Here is a 15,074-nt window from a genome sequence, read left to right as displayed (position 1 = left end):
TTGAAAACTAACTTGCTCTTCTCCTCCCCACTGCGAACTTTCCTCTCAATTCATTATCTTCTCCCCCTGTCCGTCTCTTGTCTCTCGTCCTCCTCCTCTCTATCGCTTCTCGCTCTCTTCCTGGCATCTTGTTACATTTCCATTCTTCACTGCCTGACATTGAAGGAATCCTCTTTTTTCTTTTATTATTACTGTCATTCTGTCTTTCTCCTGCACATCAGCAAACCTTCTCTCTCTCTTTGCAGCCACAGCTTGCAACACAAGCATATTTTTTCTTGCAACATGAGCTTCTTTTTTTCTCTGACTCCAGCCACATTTTCGTTTTGATGGCCTTTAAAACCACAACCATCATTCTGTTTACTTCTGCCGCTCTCTTTACAGTTTAGCTTGCAAAACTTGGTTCAAAACTTTGAACTGTGATTCTCAGGGATGACAGCAACAGCACTACTTTTATTTTTGCCTTGCTTATTACTGGCATCTGCTTCTGTCCTGCAGTAAAAAGTCATTGCAAGAGGGAGGCTCACCCTGTAAGCCTGTGTGGCTCCTGGCTTTTAGCTGGCAGGGTAGCAGTGGAAAACTGAGAGCAGGAGGGAGGAGGCAGCCCAAAGATAAAAACCCACATACACACCAGAACATATGAGTCACCCTATCTGTAAGCTAGCACACAGTGCGATGGGTTTACTGGCACCAGATTGGTGGTGGCCATGTTGCTATGTAATTAAGCATACAGTCGAGGAGGCTGCTGGGTTCATATGCTCTAAATTATATGCTCCCACAAATTCATTCATAATCTGATTCTGAACGTTGTCTTTGACATATTTCTACTGGAAAACATTTCCCATTCCTGTCCACGGTGCAAGGCGATTTCACTGTTGGTCACACTGATGCCTTCATGTCAGGGTTGGATTTCAGGGTGTAATTTCCATTTGACCTTTAGCGTCTGTGATGACTGCCAAACAGCCATTGCCCCCCCCCACCACCACCACCAGAAAAGGCAGAAGCTCTCTGTGCCCGTTCAGCACTGTGGAGAAGGTCTCCCAGTGTTGGTGTCATGTGTCCTCCTGTAGCCTAGCAACCACAGATTTTGGACCTGGCCTGTGTCCTCCACCCTGCTTGGTTGTCCCCTAGAGGGGAAGCGGTGCTGCACTGCAGCCGGCTGCTTTCATTGGCTCTCCATGCTCAGTGAGTGAGCCGTATTTGGTGTGTGGCCATTACAGTGGCAGATTATATTTAGATGCTGGACACTTATAGATGGCCATGGCCTGTTAAGGCAGTTCTACACAGAGCAATGTGTTGACCGTGACCAGATGTTTATGTGTGGATCAAGCAGAGTCTCTGCAGTGGCTGCCACATTAAATGTAAACCTTTTTAAGACCTTTTTCACACCACACAGTCTGGTCAAAGAATGATGGACAGAAAACTTGAAGGCGGTGGCAAAAAGACTGCAAAGGCACATAAAACACCAGAAACAGGTGTAAAATGACCACAGAGAGACACGACATATCTACTAATAGTCTGAGGGTCCTATGCAAGTCCCTGTTCAGGGGCCCTGTTCCTGGTGGGCCCATGCCGGGAGCCAAATAAGGTACAGAAGATAGAAATATGGATTAACCAATTAAAAACAATAAATTTATGGAACTGACCCTCCGTTCTGAGTCTTTTGCCTGACAGAACCTTTGTAAATGAAATTTAAGATGGTTTATACCTTTAAGACATGTTCAGACCTGCAGACACCTTGTGCAGGTCAGGAAAAGCAGGATGACGAGCTGACCGAGTGGGACTACACAGCTGGGTTCAGTACAGAACCAAACGCTTTGTGCAGTCTTATTGTTCTTACAAGTACTGTGCAGTTCAAATGCGTGAACTCAGGGTTCAGACTGAAACTCTCACTTGCTTTTCTTCTCAACTCAAACTGTGCTGCGTTTGCTTCGAGGGACCAGCCTCCGTCTCCTCTTCAGGCATTTCCACCACTTCACTAAGACTCTTCTGTGTGTATTCTATGTCTGTCATTATCCCTGAGCAGCAAGTTTAAGATTTAATGGTTTGTGTCGGCGCTATAGCTTGTTAGCCAGCTAAAGATAGGTAATGTTTTATTCACACAGCATCAGAGGAGAAAAGGGGATAATTGCTGACCTAGGGAGCAGCGAGGGCCTGGCCAAGTTGTTCGTCAGGAGGAGAAGTGCTTCTTTAAGGATGCACTCAGCCTGTCAGGTCACACTCCTGCAGACAGCTGCAGGGAAAGCGAGTCTGTCAAACAGCCCATTGTCAGGAGGACTAAATCGAATTGTAGCTGAATTCTTTGTATGTGCAGGTCAGAAGAAGCGATCAGAACTTAACTTTGGATGGCATGTGCTTAATTGTCACGTTTCCCTCCATTGTAGCTGTGTCACAGTGGATTTCACAGTCTTCTGATTTGGCCTGCAGCTCCTCCTTTAGTGTAGTTCTGCTTCTCATGTGCATCTAACTCACTGTTTCTCCTCTTCACTTCCTGTCCTCACACAAGTCATCCTCTCAACTTTAAACCTTTGGCAGAATAAACGCAGAAAACTGAGAGTGGCTGGCTTGTTTCACCACCAAGGCCAGTGTGTGTACTGTGAAATGTAAAGGGAACAGATTACTGCAGTAGAGCTGAAACTATTTGGCCAGAAGTTAATCAATATACGTCAGTAACCATTTTGATAAGCATCATTTCTGAGGTTTTGCAGCTTTTCTTTGTTTATGTGAGAGTAAACTGAACATCTTTGGGTTCAGTCACACAAAATCATTTGAAGACTTCACGTCACTGAGGTGGACATTTTTCACCGTTACATACATCAAGTGAAGACTTGATCAACAGGGAAAATGAACATTGTTGCTGAAACATTAGAATGTAGAACCTTGAGATTTGCCAAGAGAGACTAAATTTAAAATCAGAGCAAAGATTGTCTTTTTTGCTTGTCTGCTTTCAGAAAAAGTGGGATGCAGATGCCTCTGAGTTTAGAGAATAAATAGATTTGTTTGTCCTCTTTTACTGTAACAGATGCAGGGCTTATAGAAACGTGTACCAGTCTTTACTGTGAAAAAAATAAATTGTGTGAGTGGGCAGAAAAACCAGGGTCTGGATGTAGGTGTGTGTGTGTGTGTGTGTGTGTGTGTGTGTGTGCGCCTGCAGTTCTAGTAAAACTGAGCCTCTCCTCAAGAGTAAAGATGTAGTAGAACATTGGTGTGTGTGTGCGTGTGTGTTGATAGTGAGTAATTCTGGTGCAGCTGCAGCATTAGTCAGAGCTGAAGCTGAGAGTCTGGGGAAAACGAGCCAGATGCTGAGACGGAGATAACACACACACACACACACACACACCCTGAGAGTTATTGTTCTGAGCAGCGTGTCTACAAACGTGCATGTTAATGCACATATAAATAGTATACACAGTGTGTGTGTGTGTGTGTGCAGTCTTTCACTTAATTCTGCCCTTTTAGCTGCCTCTTAGGTCTCGTCCTCTCTCCCACTGTCTTTTCATTTCAGTCCCTCTCTCTCTCGTGCACACACTCACACACAACATCTGTCTGCCCAGGACTTTATTTACACTCTGCTTTATTTTTCTCAGTGCCAGTGTCCAGCATAGCACAGTAGGTAGTGAGTGAGCCAGGATGCACGGAGCTACTGGATGTCGGCCTCCTCACTTGACTTCTACTTGTCCTTGGCCTAACAAAACATGCAAACACACACACACACATTGGCAATCAGCGTCCTAACGCGTGCACAGCGTTGTTTTATCTTCATTCGTTCACGTTCAGCATTTCCCTGTTTTGCTCTTGCACGTCAGTGTGAGAGGCTGGCTGGGCGTCTCACACACACAGCACACACTACATCCGTCTGTTCTCGCCCACACAGCTGGAACCAAACAATGGCCAGTTCCCACTGGCTCCTGAGTTTCCATTAACTGTCGTAAACTGAAAGCAAAAGAGAGAGACCTACAAAGTGAATGGGGGGTGCTTTATGAGTTCTGCTGCAGCCCTTGGCAGCCAGGTTCACCACAGGGTGTGTGTGTGTGTGTGTGTGTGTGTGTGTGTGTGTGTACAATACAGAGCGGATGCAATTTGCACTGGTTTTATAGATAAAAGCCCTCGCCATCATTATACATTAATGACCATATGACAGGAGTGTATTTGTGGTTATACTGTAAGTGTGTGCACGTGACTGAATTGAGGCAGGTACATGTGCACAGCTGTTTGTTCTCCCTGGTGTACCAGGAGTTGATTCCTTGTGTGTACAGCTGCACAGTTTCCTCCTGCAGCTGAGGCCTGTGGATCGTTCGACTACAGGGCCTGGAGTAGGACATATTTCATCTCCTGGAATTTGCATTTCCATTCAACTTTAATAGTTTGCGAATGTCTCATAAGTCATGTCCCACTGGTCTGTGTTCATTTTGGACTGGAAGCGTGTAGAGTCTTGGATATGCATTGTGGGTTTAATGTTCAAGGCCCCTTTAAAGCATAATTAAGTTCTGCTTTACAACGTAGGTAATCTGTAATAAATGCATGGCAGATGTTCTTAGTGAAGAATAAGGTGAACGGTCTATTTTATCCCTGTAGGATTATTAACACTCTCTCTCCTTAAAGGGTGGGTTCACCCAAATTACAAAGCTGTTTATATTTTTGGCTCATCTCTACAGTGCTTTCATCGAGCTCTGAGATTTCTGCCACATCTCAACACTAATGTGAAAATCCACAAACCCTGTTGTGAACATTCATTGGTTTTAAGATGTTTTCTAGTAAAGGCATACAGATATAATACCAAATCATCTGACAGTGAAGTGTATCCACTTATGTAGATTGTGCTTTCATTGCAGTAAACCACATACACTGTGTTGGCATCATGGAAGCCAAAGTTTAGGACTGAAACAAACAAAAAGCTGAACTTTCTCCATGTGTTGGATCTAAGTTGTTTGGGTGAACTGGCCCTTTAACTCAGGACTTTTCAACTGATTGTGACCCAGGAACCACCACTGTGAGTAAGAAGTAACCCGAGGGCCAGTGGTGTGGGGGCTAAACCGGGGTGGGCACTATTTTAATCCTGAAAGTCACTTTAGCTGTTTAAACTTTTTTTTTTAATCATTTTGGTTATTCACAAGCAAATGAGTTTTTAAAAAGATCCTACAGTGAAGCTGCATTACTGACTGCATGATGAGGGGCCACCTGCAGCGCTTTGTGGACCACTGGTTGAAAAGCCCTGCTTCACCTGGGGCACTGTCTGCTGTGGCAGTTTTACAGGACCGCTCCGCTTCTGTTGCGTCTGTCATTTGTGTGTCTGTCGCTGTGTGTTGCACCGTCGATATGAACCAAATCGAATTTCCTGCACAACCCATTTTCAGATCTCCAGAGTTTTTAAAACGTGGTGGTTTCCTCAGAAACGAGTTGACAGTTTCGAGCTGCAGGATTTGCAGTCGTCACTGCTCGTAGTTCCCGTTCCCAGATTACACTGGTAAAGATTGTGAATGTGCCTGCTGTGGTCCTGGGCCTCCAATGAGTTTTCACCATAGAAAATGGACTGTGGATGGATTTCCCCTCGTAAGCATCTGCCTGCCTGTTGGCCCCCCAAAGTCCCGCCACCCTGTTCTGTAGCTGCTCTGTCCAGCCAGCCGTCCCTCCTCCTTGGCTCACATTTTCCACTGGAAACACTTGACTATGCCAGGAATTCCCTCTACACCTTCTCTCTTTCTGTCATTGAAGATTTTGCTTTCTCACCTCGTCTTTCTCTTCGCTGCCTTTCTCTCGGTCTCGCTCCACTTCTCACCTCAGCTTTTCACATTAGCTCTCGCTTCCCCTGCTTTTCCCTCCATCATTCTCATTTCATCTTACCGCCCTCTTCCCCTCCTCCTCCTTACCTCCATGCCCCCATTCCTTTCGTGCCCCCTCTTTTTTTCCTTCCCCCCGTTCCCTCACCACGCCGACTTTCATTTCACCCCAAGTCATCATATCACAGCGGCGTGCCCAGAGTGCACCCCCTCTTCCTCCTCTTCCCTCGCTGTCTCCAAATTATGAGGCTTATCTGTCGAGCTGTCAACCAGGTCCCCGCTAACAATGGCCTTCTTTCTCCATGTTCTCCTCTTGCCATAACAATGAGCTGCTTTCTCTCCCTGAAGGCTGAGAGACTTGACGCCTCCTCGTAATATCTCTCTGTTCAGGAGAAATCTTTCTCATTCTTCTTGCTTGACCTCTCTCTTTCTTTCTCCTCCACTCTCCCGCCTCTCTGTCTCTGTCAATATCCCGGTCTATCAGAGTGTCTTTCACTCTCTGTGTCTGTCTCCCACCCGTCAAGCTCTTCAAAAAAGTTCTGTGATGATTAAGGTGTGTGCTTGTGGGGGAGGGGGGTCTTACTGTGATAAAGGCAACACTATAGATATGTGCTGTATTACTGGGTCATGAGTGCATGAGACATAAATTGAGCTGGGGCAAAGGCAGGACAAACAGAGAGATAGTGAGACAAGAGAAGGTGCAGCTGCAGAACACAGTGTCTCTGCACCTGAAGATAAGAGCACATCCATTATAAACCATATACAGGAGCAACGATGAAAGACCTTAAGTGAAAGTCCAGCTCACTTTCCTGCATCGACAGTGTTTGGCTGGAGCACTTCCAAGGCCAGGTTGGGCAGGAAACTCTCCTGTTTCAGGAAATATGTGGATCTGTCAGAAAGAAGCCAGAGGTTCAGGCCTTTAGACATGAAATCTTAAGGGGAGTTTACAGTGACCCCCAAACACAGCTCCACTAAGACACATCCTGTCAGTTTAAATATGTTGTGTGTTCTTCCAATGTTGAGGTGAATCTTTGTAGGAACCTGATGATTCATTTACATGTAGACGTGTACAGCAGTGTCTTTTCTGTCCCCAGTTTCAATGATACATCTAATGTGTTACAGCTTGTTCCTGATTCCTGTCCAGAGCAGTGTCGGCTGCGTGTCACAGGTGGACGAAGCCTTTAACTGATGGTTAAAATAAAATATACCTAAAACACAAGAGAGTCATGCATTCCTAATTTTAGTAAAGTATCGCCGTCAGAATGTATGTAAAAGTGCTCATTAGTCAGTGAAGTGCCTCCCATCAGAGCATTACTGTTATATAATTACATCTCGGGTTGTTATTAATGTAAGTAGTGTTCTAATATTGTATAAAATTAGCTTCATGGACTGTAGTTCAGTCTGTAACAAAGCGTTTATTTTAAAGCCTGATCATATGTTTCAAATATAAAATGTTACTTTTCAGTAATTCCCCCTGAAATGTAATAAGCATAAAACAAAGTTCAGGACCTCCAAAGTGTACATAAGTACAGTATGTGAGTAAATGTGCTTAGTTACACTCTGGCACTGATCTCAGGGGACAAATTGGAGACAGTCCCCAAACCAGACAGAAAAAATAAAGACTTCTCAGAAACGTGGTTGAACAAATTAAGAGCTTATTAACTCTGCTGTCGATGTGTGCGTTTCTGACTCAAATAACATTGGGGACATCTTGAAACTGTTCACATTGGGCTTTACAGTGGTAGAACACACACTGACATGGGACTAACCGTCTCTAACGTTACCCACTGAGGCTGCGTCGCTTTGTGTCTGGGCTGTAACGGCGTCTCTCTTCAGACCACAGCTCCTCTGTAAGTCCAAACTGCACAGCTGAGCAGGAGCAGGGAGCGAGGACAGTAAGGATGGAGCAGTGATAATGTCTCCTAGTATTTCATGCCTGTCGCTTATTTAGACTTCAAATACATTTTCAGCCGGGTTTTCTGTAGCTCAGTGGCTGTCACCGCAGCTCACGGAGCTGATAGTCACGGCAGCTTTGTGGCTGACGTGTGTATGTGTCACTGAGAGAGAAAGATGATCAAACAAGTCCGACTTTTGATGAGATTATCATTCATTTCATTTTAATTAATGGTCTTTTAAGTCGGGGGCCCTTTGTTGTACGTGAGGCCCCCCCCCCCCCCCACAAAAGCCTTTTTACTCAAAACTGGTCGGAGTCTTTTTGGAGGTGAAAAAGACATGTTGAAAATTCCTTGAGCAGGGTTTTTAACTGCTGCTTTCAGAGGTTATCATACTCTGCAGCAAATGCCCCAAGAAAATTAACTTTGATTGTTGTTTCTATATCTTATGTTTTTACCCTACTTGCCCTTGCCTCCACCTTAATAGCTTCCCAGGAAGGAGTTTAGTCTCCATTCTTGCTGCCTGTGCCCGTGTTCTTCTCCAAATAAATCTTCCAAAATGCAGGGTTCTCCCTGGCTGCTGCAGAAGGGCCTGGGCTCTAACCTTGCCAGGGGTGTGTGCTGAATGGGAGGGAGAGGGAGGCTGGTCTGTGGGAGCACGCCATAACCTTTAGGGCCAAGCATCAAGCTTTCTCGCACTGCAGCAGGAAAAGAAATGAAATACTTTTCTTGACATTTTGGGGGGTTTGATGTATTTTTCATGTTCTTTTAGGGAGGCTGGGAACTACAAGGTCTCTGCTGGGTTCATGATGACTTTAAAAGGCACTGCAGTGTTTTTGTTCTAACTCTTACAGAACCAGAAAGACAGATCACTGCCTTTGGCCCATGGCCTTGAAGAGCCTACAGAATTAGCAGTGGCAGGGATGTGTTCACCAGTCACAACTGGGAGCTGTCCAGTACAGCCACAGTCTTTGTGTTGTGGATCGAGAGGGACACCCACCTCTTGTTCCCAGGAGGCATTAAAATCCCTGCATGTCTGTCTCCCTGTGTTATTCAGAGGTTCCCCCAGATGTGAGCCAGATGTCATGGCATGTGGTACAACTGATTTAGTTTGTTGTAACGTTTGACACATGTACTACCCAAAGTACCTGAAAAATGTCATTGTCACCAGTATTTAATCATGCTCATCCTTTCAGGATGCTGGTTAGTCATTTACAGAGCAGGTTTGGCTGCTATGAGGTTACTGCCTGGAAACTCACTCGTCCTTCATCGCCTCTGATTTAATTTGTCCCGCCATGTCAAGAGGCACTCGGTTCGAGGTTTTGAGGCTGTGGAACACTGTGACAAATTAAATCAAGCTTTGCTCAAGCAGCCTACTGTACATCTGAACACACATAGTATTTTTCTTTCTCAGATTTGAGGTATTTCTGTTGCCGGCAGTGGACGTTGTTTCAAAAAGATATAAAAGGCTGATCTTGTACAAGTCATCTGTTGGTTGTAAGAGCCCTGCATTTGTTCCTGTAATCTGCAGTGCAACTACTGAGGTGAACTGAACTATAAATAACATTTGTATTCCCTGAATTTTCCTGCATAATCATTTTCAAGCTGGACTGCATAATCTTGGACAAGAATCATGACATCTTCCTACATCACCATCCAGAAATGAGTTTTTGTCTGCCGCTGAAAAGGACTGTCACATTTTGATAATGACAGTTTGAAATAATGACAACAGGACAGAGGAAGGCGTCAGTGCAGAGGAGGGGCTGGGTGCCAAAGAGGAAAAGGCATAAGACAGGGAGCTGAGTATCAGGAAAGAATGCACGGTGAAAAGAAAAGGCAGGAGGGCATAAATAACAAGCCTGAAATAGCTTTCCCCCCGCCGTTGTCCCTGGCTGCTTCCTCTGCTCCTGGAGAAAGGAATAAATCCATTTCTAAGAAAAAGAGAAGACGCTTAAGAAGGTGTGGGCTCGTGCCCGGGGGGGTTTCTTGGCGTCCAGGTGGGGGCCGTTGTTAAAGCCCAGCTCCTGGCCAGGTGTGATTTTGTGTTGATGGCCACACATGTACTGTGTGTGTGTGTGTGTGTCTGAGGGAGAATACACATGAAGCGTTCTGTGTTTCACATATGTCCCTGTATGTATGTCTGCATGCAAGAGAAAGTGTTTGTGTGCTTCCCCCGGCACCGCCTGTGTGCTGGTTAGAGCATTAATGATGTGTCTAGGGAGCACTGCCTCTACATAATTGATCAACCAAGATTTATTAGCCACAGAATTAAGTTGTGGGGGCTCAGGAGCACAGGATGCATTTGTTCTTGTTTTTGGATTTATGTGTGTGGATGCATTGTCTCTCCCCTGTGATCCATTTCTCTCCATCAGCCTCCTGCCACGGGGACGCCCCCGGCCATATAATTGGCCAAGTTATTTTAATTTTAGTCAGGTATAAATTAAATTCGAAGCACTGAGCCTGTACGTCTGCGTCTAAGCAGCAGGGCTTAGTGGATGTCAGAGCAAACCATGCTGCAGAGCCACAGCAGTAAATCCTCTTCCTGTTGTTTCTAGCAGGCATCCCGGCCCTTCACTCCTGCATCTGGCTGCACTTTCACTTGCTGTCAAAAGTGTTTTACTACCTGCGGCGATAACAGATCAGTTACATTTGCTTTATTTGAGCCATTTGTTTGTAGATCACTTTTTGGTAGAATTGTTCATATGTCAAATAATCATCATTTCTTTTTCACTAAACCAGATAAACCTCTTTGTTTATTATCATGATCTCAGTGATCTCTCCTGTTAAATTACGTGTGTGTTGAATATGTGTCACTTCACTTCACTTCCTGTTTTGTGTGTGTTTCAGATTACTGAGATGGGGAAGGATTCCCTCCCTGCCTGGCTCCATTGGGATACCAACAGCAGAGTCCTGCAGGGTCTGCCTTTGGAGGAAGACAAGGGTGTCCATTACATCTCTGTGTCCATCTCCAACCACACAAAATCCTCCTCTTCTTCAGACGTCTTTTCCATTGAGGTACACCCTGAAGATCATTTGGACCCAGATTCAGCCCAGCTGGCATCCAACCAAGCTACCACCGAAGACGACATCCAGCCGTTCATGTGCGGCAGCGAGGAGCCCGTCACAGTGTTGACAGTGATCCTGGATGCTGATTTGACCAAAATGAGCCCAGAGCAGAGGGTGGAGCTCCTGGATAACATGAGAAGCTTTTCTGGGGTGGAGCTCCAGCACATGAAGATCCTCCCTGTGGTCAACAATCGGCTGTTTGACATGTCTGCATTCATGGCAGGGCCAGGGAATGCCAAAAAGGTGAGCAAATGTATAAGTGAGTGAGTAAATGATACATGAGAATGAGTGCTGTTACTTGTATGAGTATGTGGTCGATAAGTACGTGTTTGCTGGTCAGTGAATCATTTAACATGTAATGACATGAACCACTGTCTCTCCAGGTGGTGGAGAATGGTGCTCTGCTGTCGTGGAAGCTCGGCTGCTCACTGGACCAGAGCACAGTCCCAAATATCAACAGTGTCCAGGGTCCTGCAAAGGAAGGCACAATGTCAGCCAAGCTGGGCTACCCTGTGGTGGGATGGCACATCGCCAACAAGAAACCCCACGTCCCTAAGCGGGTCAAGCGCCAATTAAACAACACTCCAACACCTGCTCTCTCACTGCCTCCTCCAACTACTGTAGTGGAGCCTCCAACAAGAATTATCCCAACACTCTCTTCTCCATCAATTGCTGCACCAACTGAAAGTTCTGCTCCCCCTGTAAGAGGCCCTGTTCCCCTGCCAGGCAAGCCTACAATCAAAGTCCGTGACCCTATTGCCCACACTCCAACCTTAGGACCCCCTCAACCAACAAAGGTAATGGAGACAACAAGCACTGTTCTCATTCAGCCAACCATGACAAGGCCTATTCATGTGGAACCCACTCCCACACCACCCACACCTACCAAAAGACCTACCAAGAAGCCCAGGAGGCCCAAAACCACACCAGCACCCAAAGAGACAAAGCCCACCACAGCTAAGCCGTCCAGGAGCACCACACCATCGCCTGGTGTCATCCCAGATCCATTCAATGAGAAGCCTGTCTTGCGTAACCCTATTGACCAGGTCAATGCACTGGTGGGCACCTATTTCGAGGTTAAGATCCCATCGGACACATTCTTTGATAAAGAGGATGGGACAACGGATAAGCTGCGCCTCACCCTGAGACAGAACCTCAAAGAAGTGGTTGGAGAGGGCTCCTGGATCCAGTTCAACTCCACCAGCCAGCTTCTTTATGGCCTGCCTGATGTCCAACATGTGGGAAAACATGAGTACTTCATGCAGGCAACTGACAAAGGTGGCTTGAATGCAAATGATGCTTTTGAGGTGCGTGTGAACCGCTGGCCCATCAATGACAAGACGCCTGTGATCTTCACAGCTCGATTTGAAGGTGAGCCACGTTCAGTAACAAACGATATCCACAAGAAGATCCTGCTGGTCAAGAAGCTGGCATATGCACTGGGAGACCGCAACAGCAGCACAGTGAGTCTCCGGAATATCAGCAAAGGGTCCATCATGGTAGAGTGGACAAACACCAGCCTTCCACAGCACCCGTGTCCGAAGGAACAACTCTCAGTGATGAGCAGGACACTTGCCAGTGCTGACGGAAGGCCCTCGCAGACCTTCAGGTACACCATGGGGCCTGAATTCTTACCTATGGACGTCATGGTCAAGGGAAGGGCGAGCTGTAAAACATATTCCTTCATCCCGCCAGGAGAGATTGATATACCTGAAACAACAGCGGTCACTCCAGCTCTGGGAACAGGCCGGCAGAGCACAGACGACGTCTATCTCCACACAGTCATTCCCGCTGTGGTGGTTGCAGCAATCTTGCTAATAGCAGGTATCATTGCAATGATTTGCTACAGGAAGAAAAGAAAGGGCAAACTAACCATCGAGGACCAGGCCACCTTCATCAAGAAAGGTGTGCCTATTATTTTTGCTGATGAGCTTGATGACTCTAAGCCACCTCCATCTTCCAGTATGCCCTTGATTCTTCAGGAAGAGAAGCCACCACTTCCACCCCCCGAATACCCCAACATGGCCGTGCCAGAGACCACTCCCCTCAACCAGGAGCTGCTGGGGGAGTACACAGCTCTGCGGGATGAGGACCCCAACGCACCTCCCTACCAGCCACCACCTCCCTTCACCGCTCCCATGGAGGGCAAGGGCTCCCGTCCCAAGAACATGACTCCCTACAGATCTCCACCTCCCTATGTGCCGCCCTAAGACTTGTTTAACTCTCCCCTCACAGGGTGGAGGGAGAGGACGCCTGAGGTACTGTAACGGTTTCCATTCTGGTGTTTGTCTGTCTGGACATTTACAGGGAGAGATGACAAGAGGTGCTAAAGTACACAACAGCTACAGGGGACTTTGGTTTGGGAGGGGGAGTGTTGAGTCAGGTGGGGTTTTACTGCAGCCAGATGGGACGATTGGTTGAAACAGCTGGGAGGGACTACTGTGTTGGTGGTAGCCCAGCTACTACAGTGGCCTAGGACCAACAAATTCTTGTCGCATTGGCTTTCAAGTCAACCAGTTGACAGTTGGGAGACGAGCGCTCCCTTCCCAGCATTTCATTAGTTTTTCTGTTGATTTGGATACTGGCTTTTAATTAGCCTTTTCATTCTCATCCCAAGTTTATTATCATTTCTTCCCATCTGGACTGAACTATAACAGCTTTTCTTTTGTCTTGCTTTAAAACGATACAAGAAGACAGTGAACTGCCATCAGACCACTGCAAGCACCAACTCGTGTTTTTACGGTGGAGAAAGAGAATCTGTGAAAACACCTGACACAAGGATCTCCGATCACCCCTGCAGACGACACAAAGGAATGGGGGGGGCGAGGTGTGTGCGTGTGAACGAGTGGGTGTGTTTATTCAGACTCAATACGGTTTGCCTTTTAACACTAGTTGTCTGTTTCTATCCTTATTCACAATGTCTAGTAAAGATGAGAATAACAAGGTAGCCTAAACAGATTTAGAGATGAATAATAAAGTCTTTTTTGTTTTATTGGTTTTAAAATTCACTGTATATCTGGAAGATGTTCTGATAGACTCTATTATATTTTTGGCGGTGGAGGGGGGGACTGCCTCACTAAAATAACCTGCAGGAGCTTTTTATTCCTGTTTGGTTTGGCAGTGTATCAGTTACAAGCCATTAGATGAAAATCCCATCTTCCTACCCTCAGCAGATCCAACAGGCTCAGCAGCAGCAACTGCTGTTTTTATGTAAAGGTAATAATTTACTGTAGGTAACTTATGAATGAAGAGATTAATGTAGATTTGGAAGCAAAATATATAGTTGGGTGGATTTCAGTTCATGCAATTTGACCTTAAGGTTAATGTCACGACAGTGAACATGCCATTTCTGCCCTGTTCTACAAACAGTACATACCACACCCTGAAACAGGAACAAGAGCCCTGCGGTGTATTTTGGCCCTTGGATAATTATTTTTTTATGTAACGAGGCAGTTCTTCTCTCCAGCTTGAGGAGAGACATTGTGTGCCATGGAGACCGTCCAAGATTGGACTGTACAGATGTTCAGAGGAGGCGACGCAGGCAGCGATTCAGAAGACACAACCTTGAATTTACAGTAATTGCTGAAAGACGGTCAATGAAAATCCATTTTTTTACAGAGCTTTTGATACAGCCTCAAATTGTTTGACTATTAAAAGAAAACATGATTAATGATTAGTCTTCTGTGATTTGTAAAATCTTAGCCTAGAAGTTCAGTTATGATTCAGTTATGTACACTTCAGTTTTTCTGACATTGGTCACACATTTCAAGTGTTTTGTTTTTGTGAGTTTGCATATAAAGATGTATCTCCCACTATACAAAGATGGAATGACCCATATTTTATGTAATCACAGATTTTATTTTGATGTCCTTTTGTTCATTGAGTTCTTACTGAAAGTGACCCTTTGCAATAATAATGTACGGCGCAGTCCACTGACTCGTATTGTCATAACCTTGTTGGTTTTTGCAGGCTGCCAAATCTTCTAGTTTATCAAGTGTGCATTGTCATAATAAAACCGACTGGTATGATCAAAAAACAACAATAACCCTTCTTCATTCATGCATCTGATTTAACTTGTCCTCGCTGGTTCTGCTGGGACGTTTCCGCCCGTGAGAAATGTCTCATCCTGTCACGCTCCCTGGTCAAAACCTGACTGATGTTTATGGATGAGGCTTTTGGTCGCTGTCACTTTTCTGCGGCTCCCGCTTAGCCTCAAATTGATAAATCAATGTGTCCTGAGACCGTCAGAAGTTTTAGCCCTCCTTGATGGCTTGCTGCCCAGCAGCCGTCTATGTCTCTGGGCTCACCGGAACAGTTTCACTGCTGTCCGTTTTGTACTAAA

The 15,074-nt window shown here is 45.8% G+C and overlaps 1 protein-coding gene across 1 annotated transcript in view; it reads left to right on the top strand.

The window, feature by feature from the left end:
• dag1 (dystroglycan 1) overlaps positions 1 to 14,402 on the top strand; it is a 19,469-nt gene extending 5,067 nt beyond the window's left edge. The window contains exons 2-3 of the mRNA XM_020612136.1: positions 10,514 to 10,975; positions 11,116 to 14,402. Coding sequence (XP_020467792.1) covers positions 10,514 to 10,975; positions 11,116 to 12,942 — 2,289 coding nt within the window. The 3' untranslated portion in view covers positions 12,943 to 14,402. The remainder of the gene's footprint in view (positions 1 to 10,513; positions 10,976 to 11,115) is intronic.
• The last annotated feature ends 672 nt before the right edge of the window (positions 14,403 to 15,074 follow it).

Source organism: Monopterus albus, unplaced genomic scaffold (assembly GCF_001952655.1).
Source record: "Monopterus albus unplaced genomic scaffold, M_albus_1.0 scaffold121.1, whole genome shotgun sequence".
NCBI lineage: Eukaryota > Metazoa > Chordata > Actinopteri > Synbranchiformes > Synbranchidae > Monopterus > Monopterus albus.
This window is presented reverse-complemented; position numbering and strand designations above follow the sequence as displayed.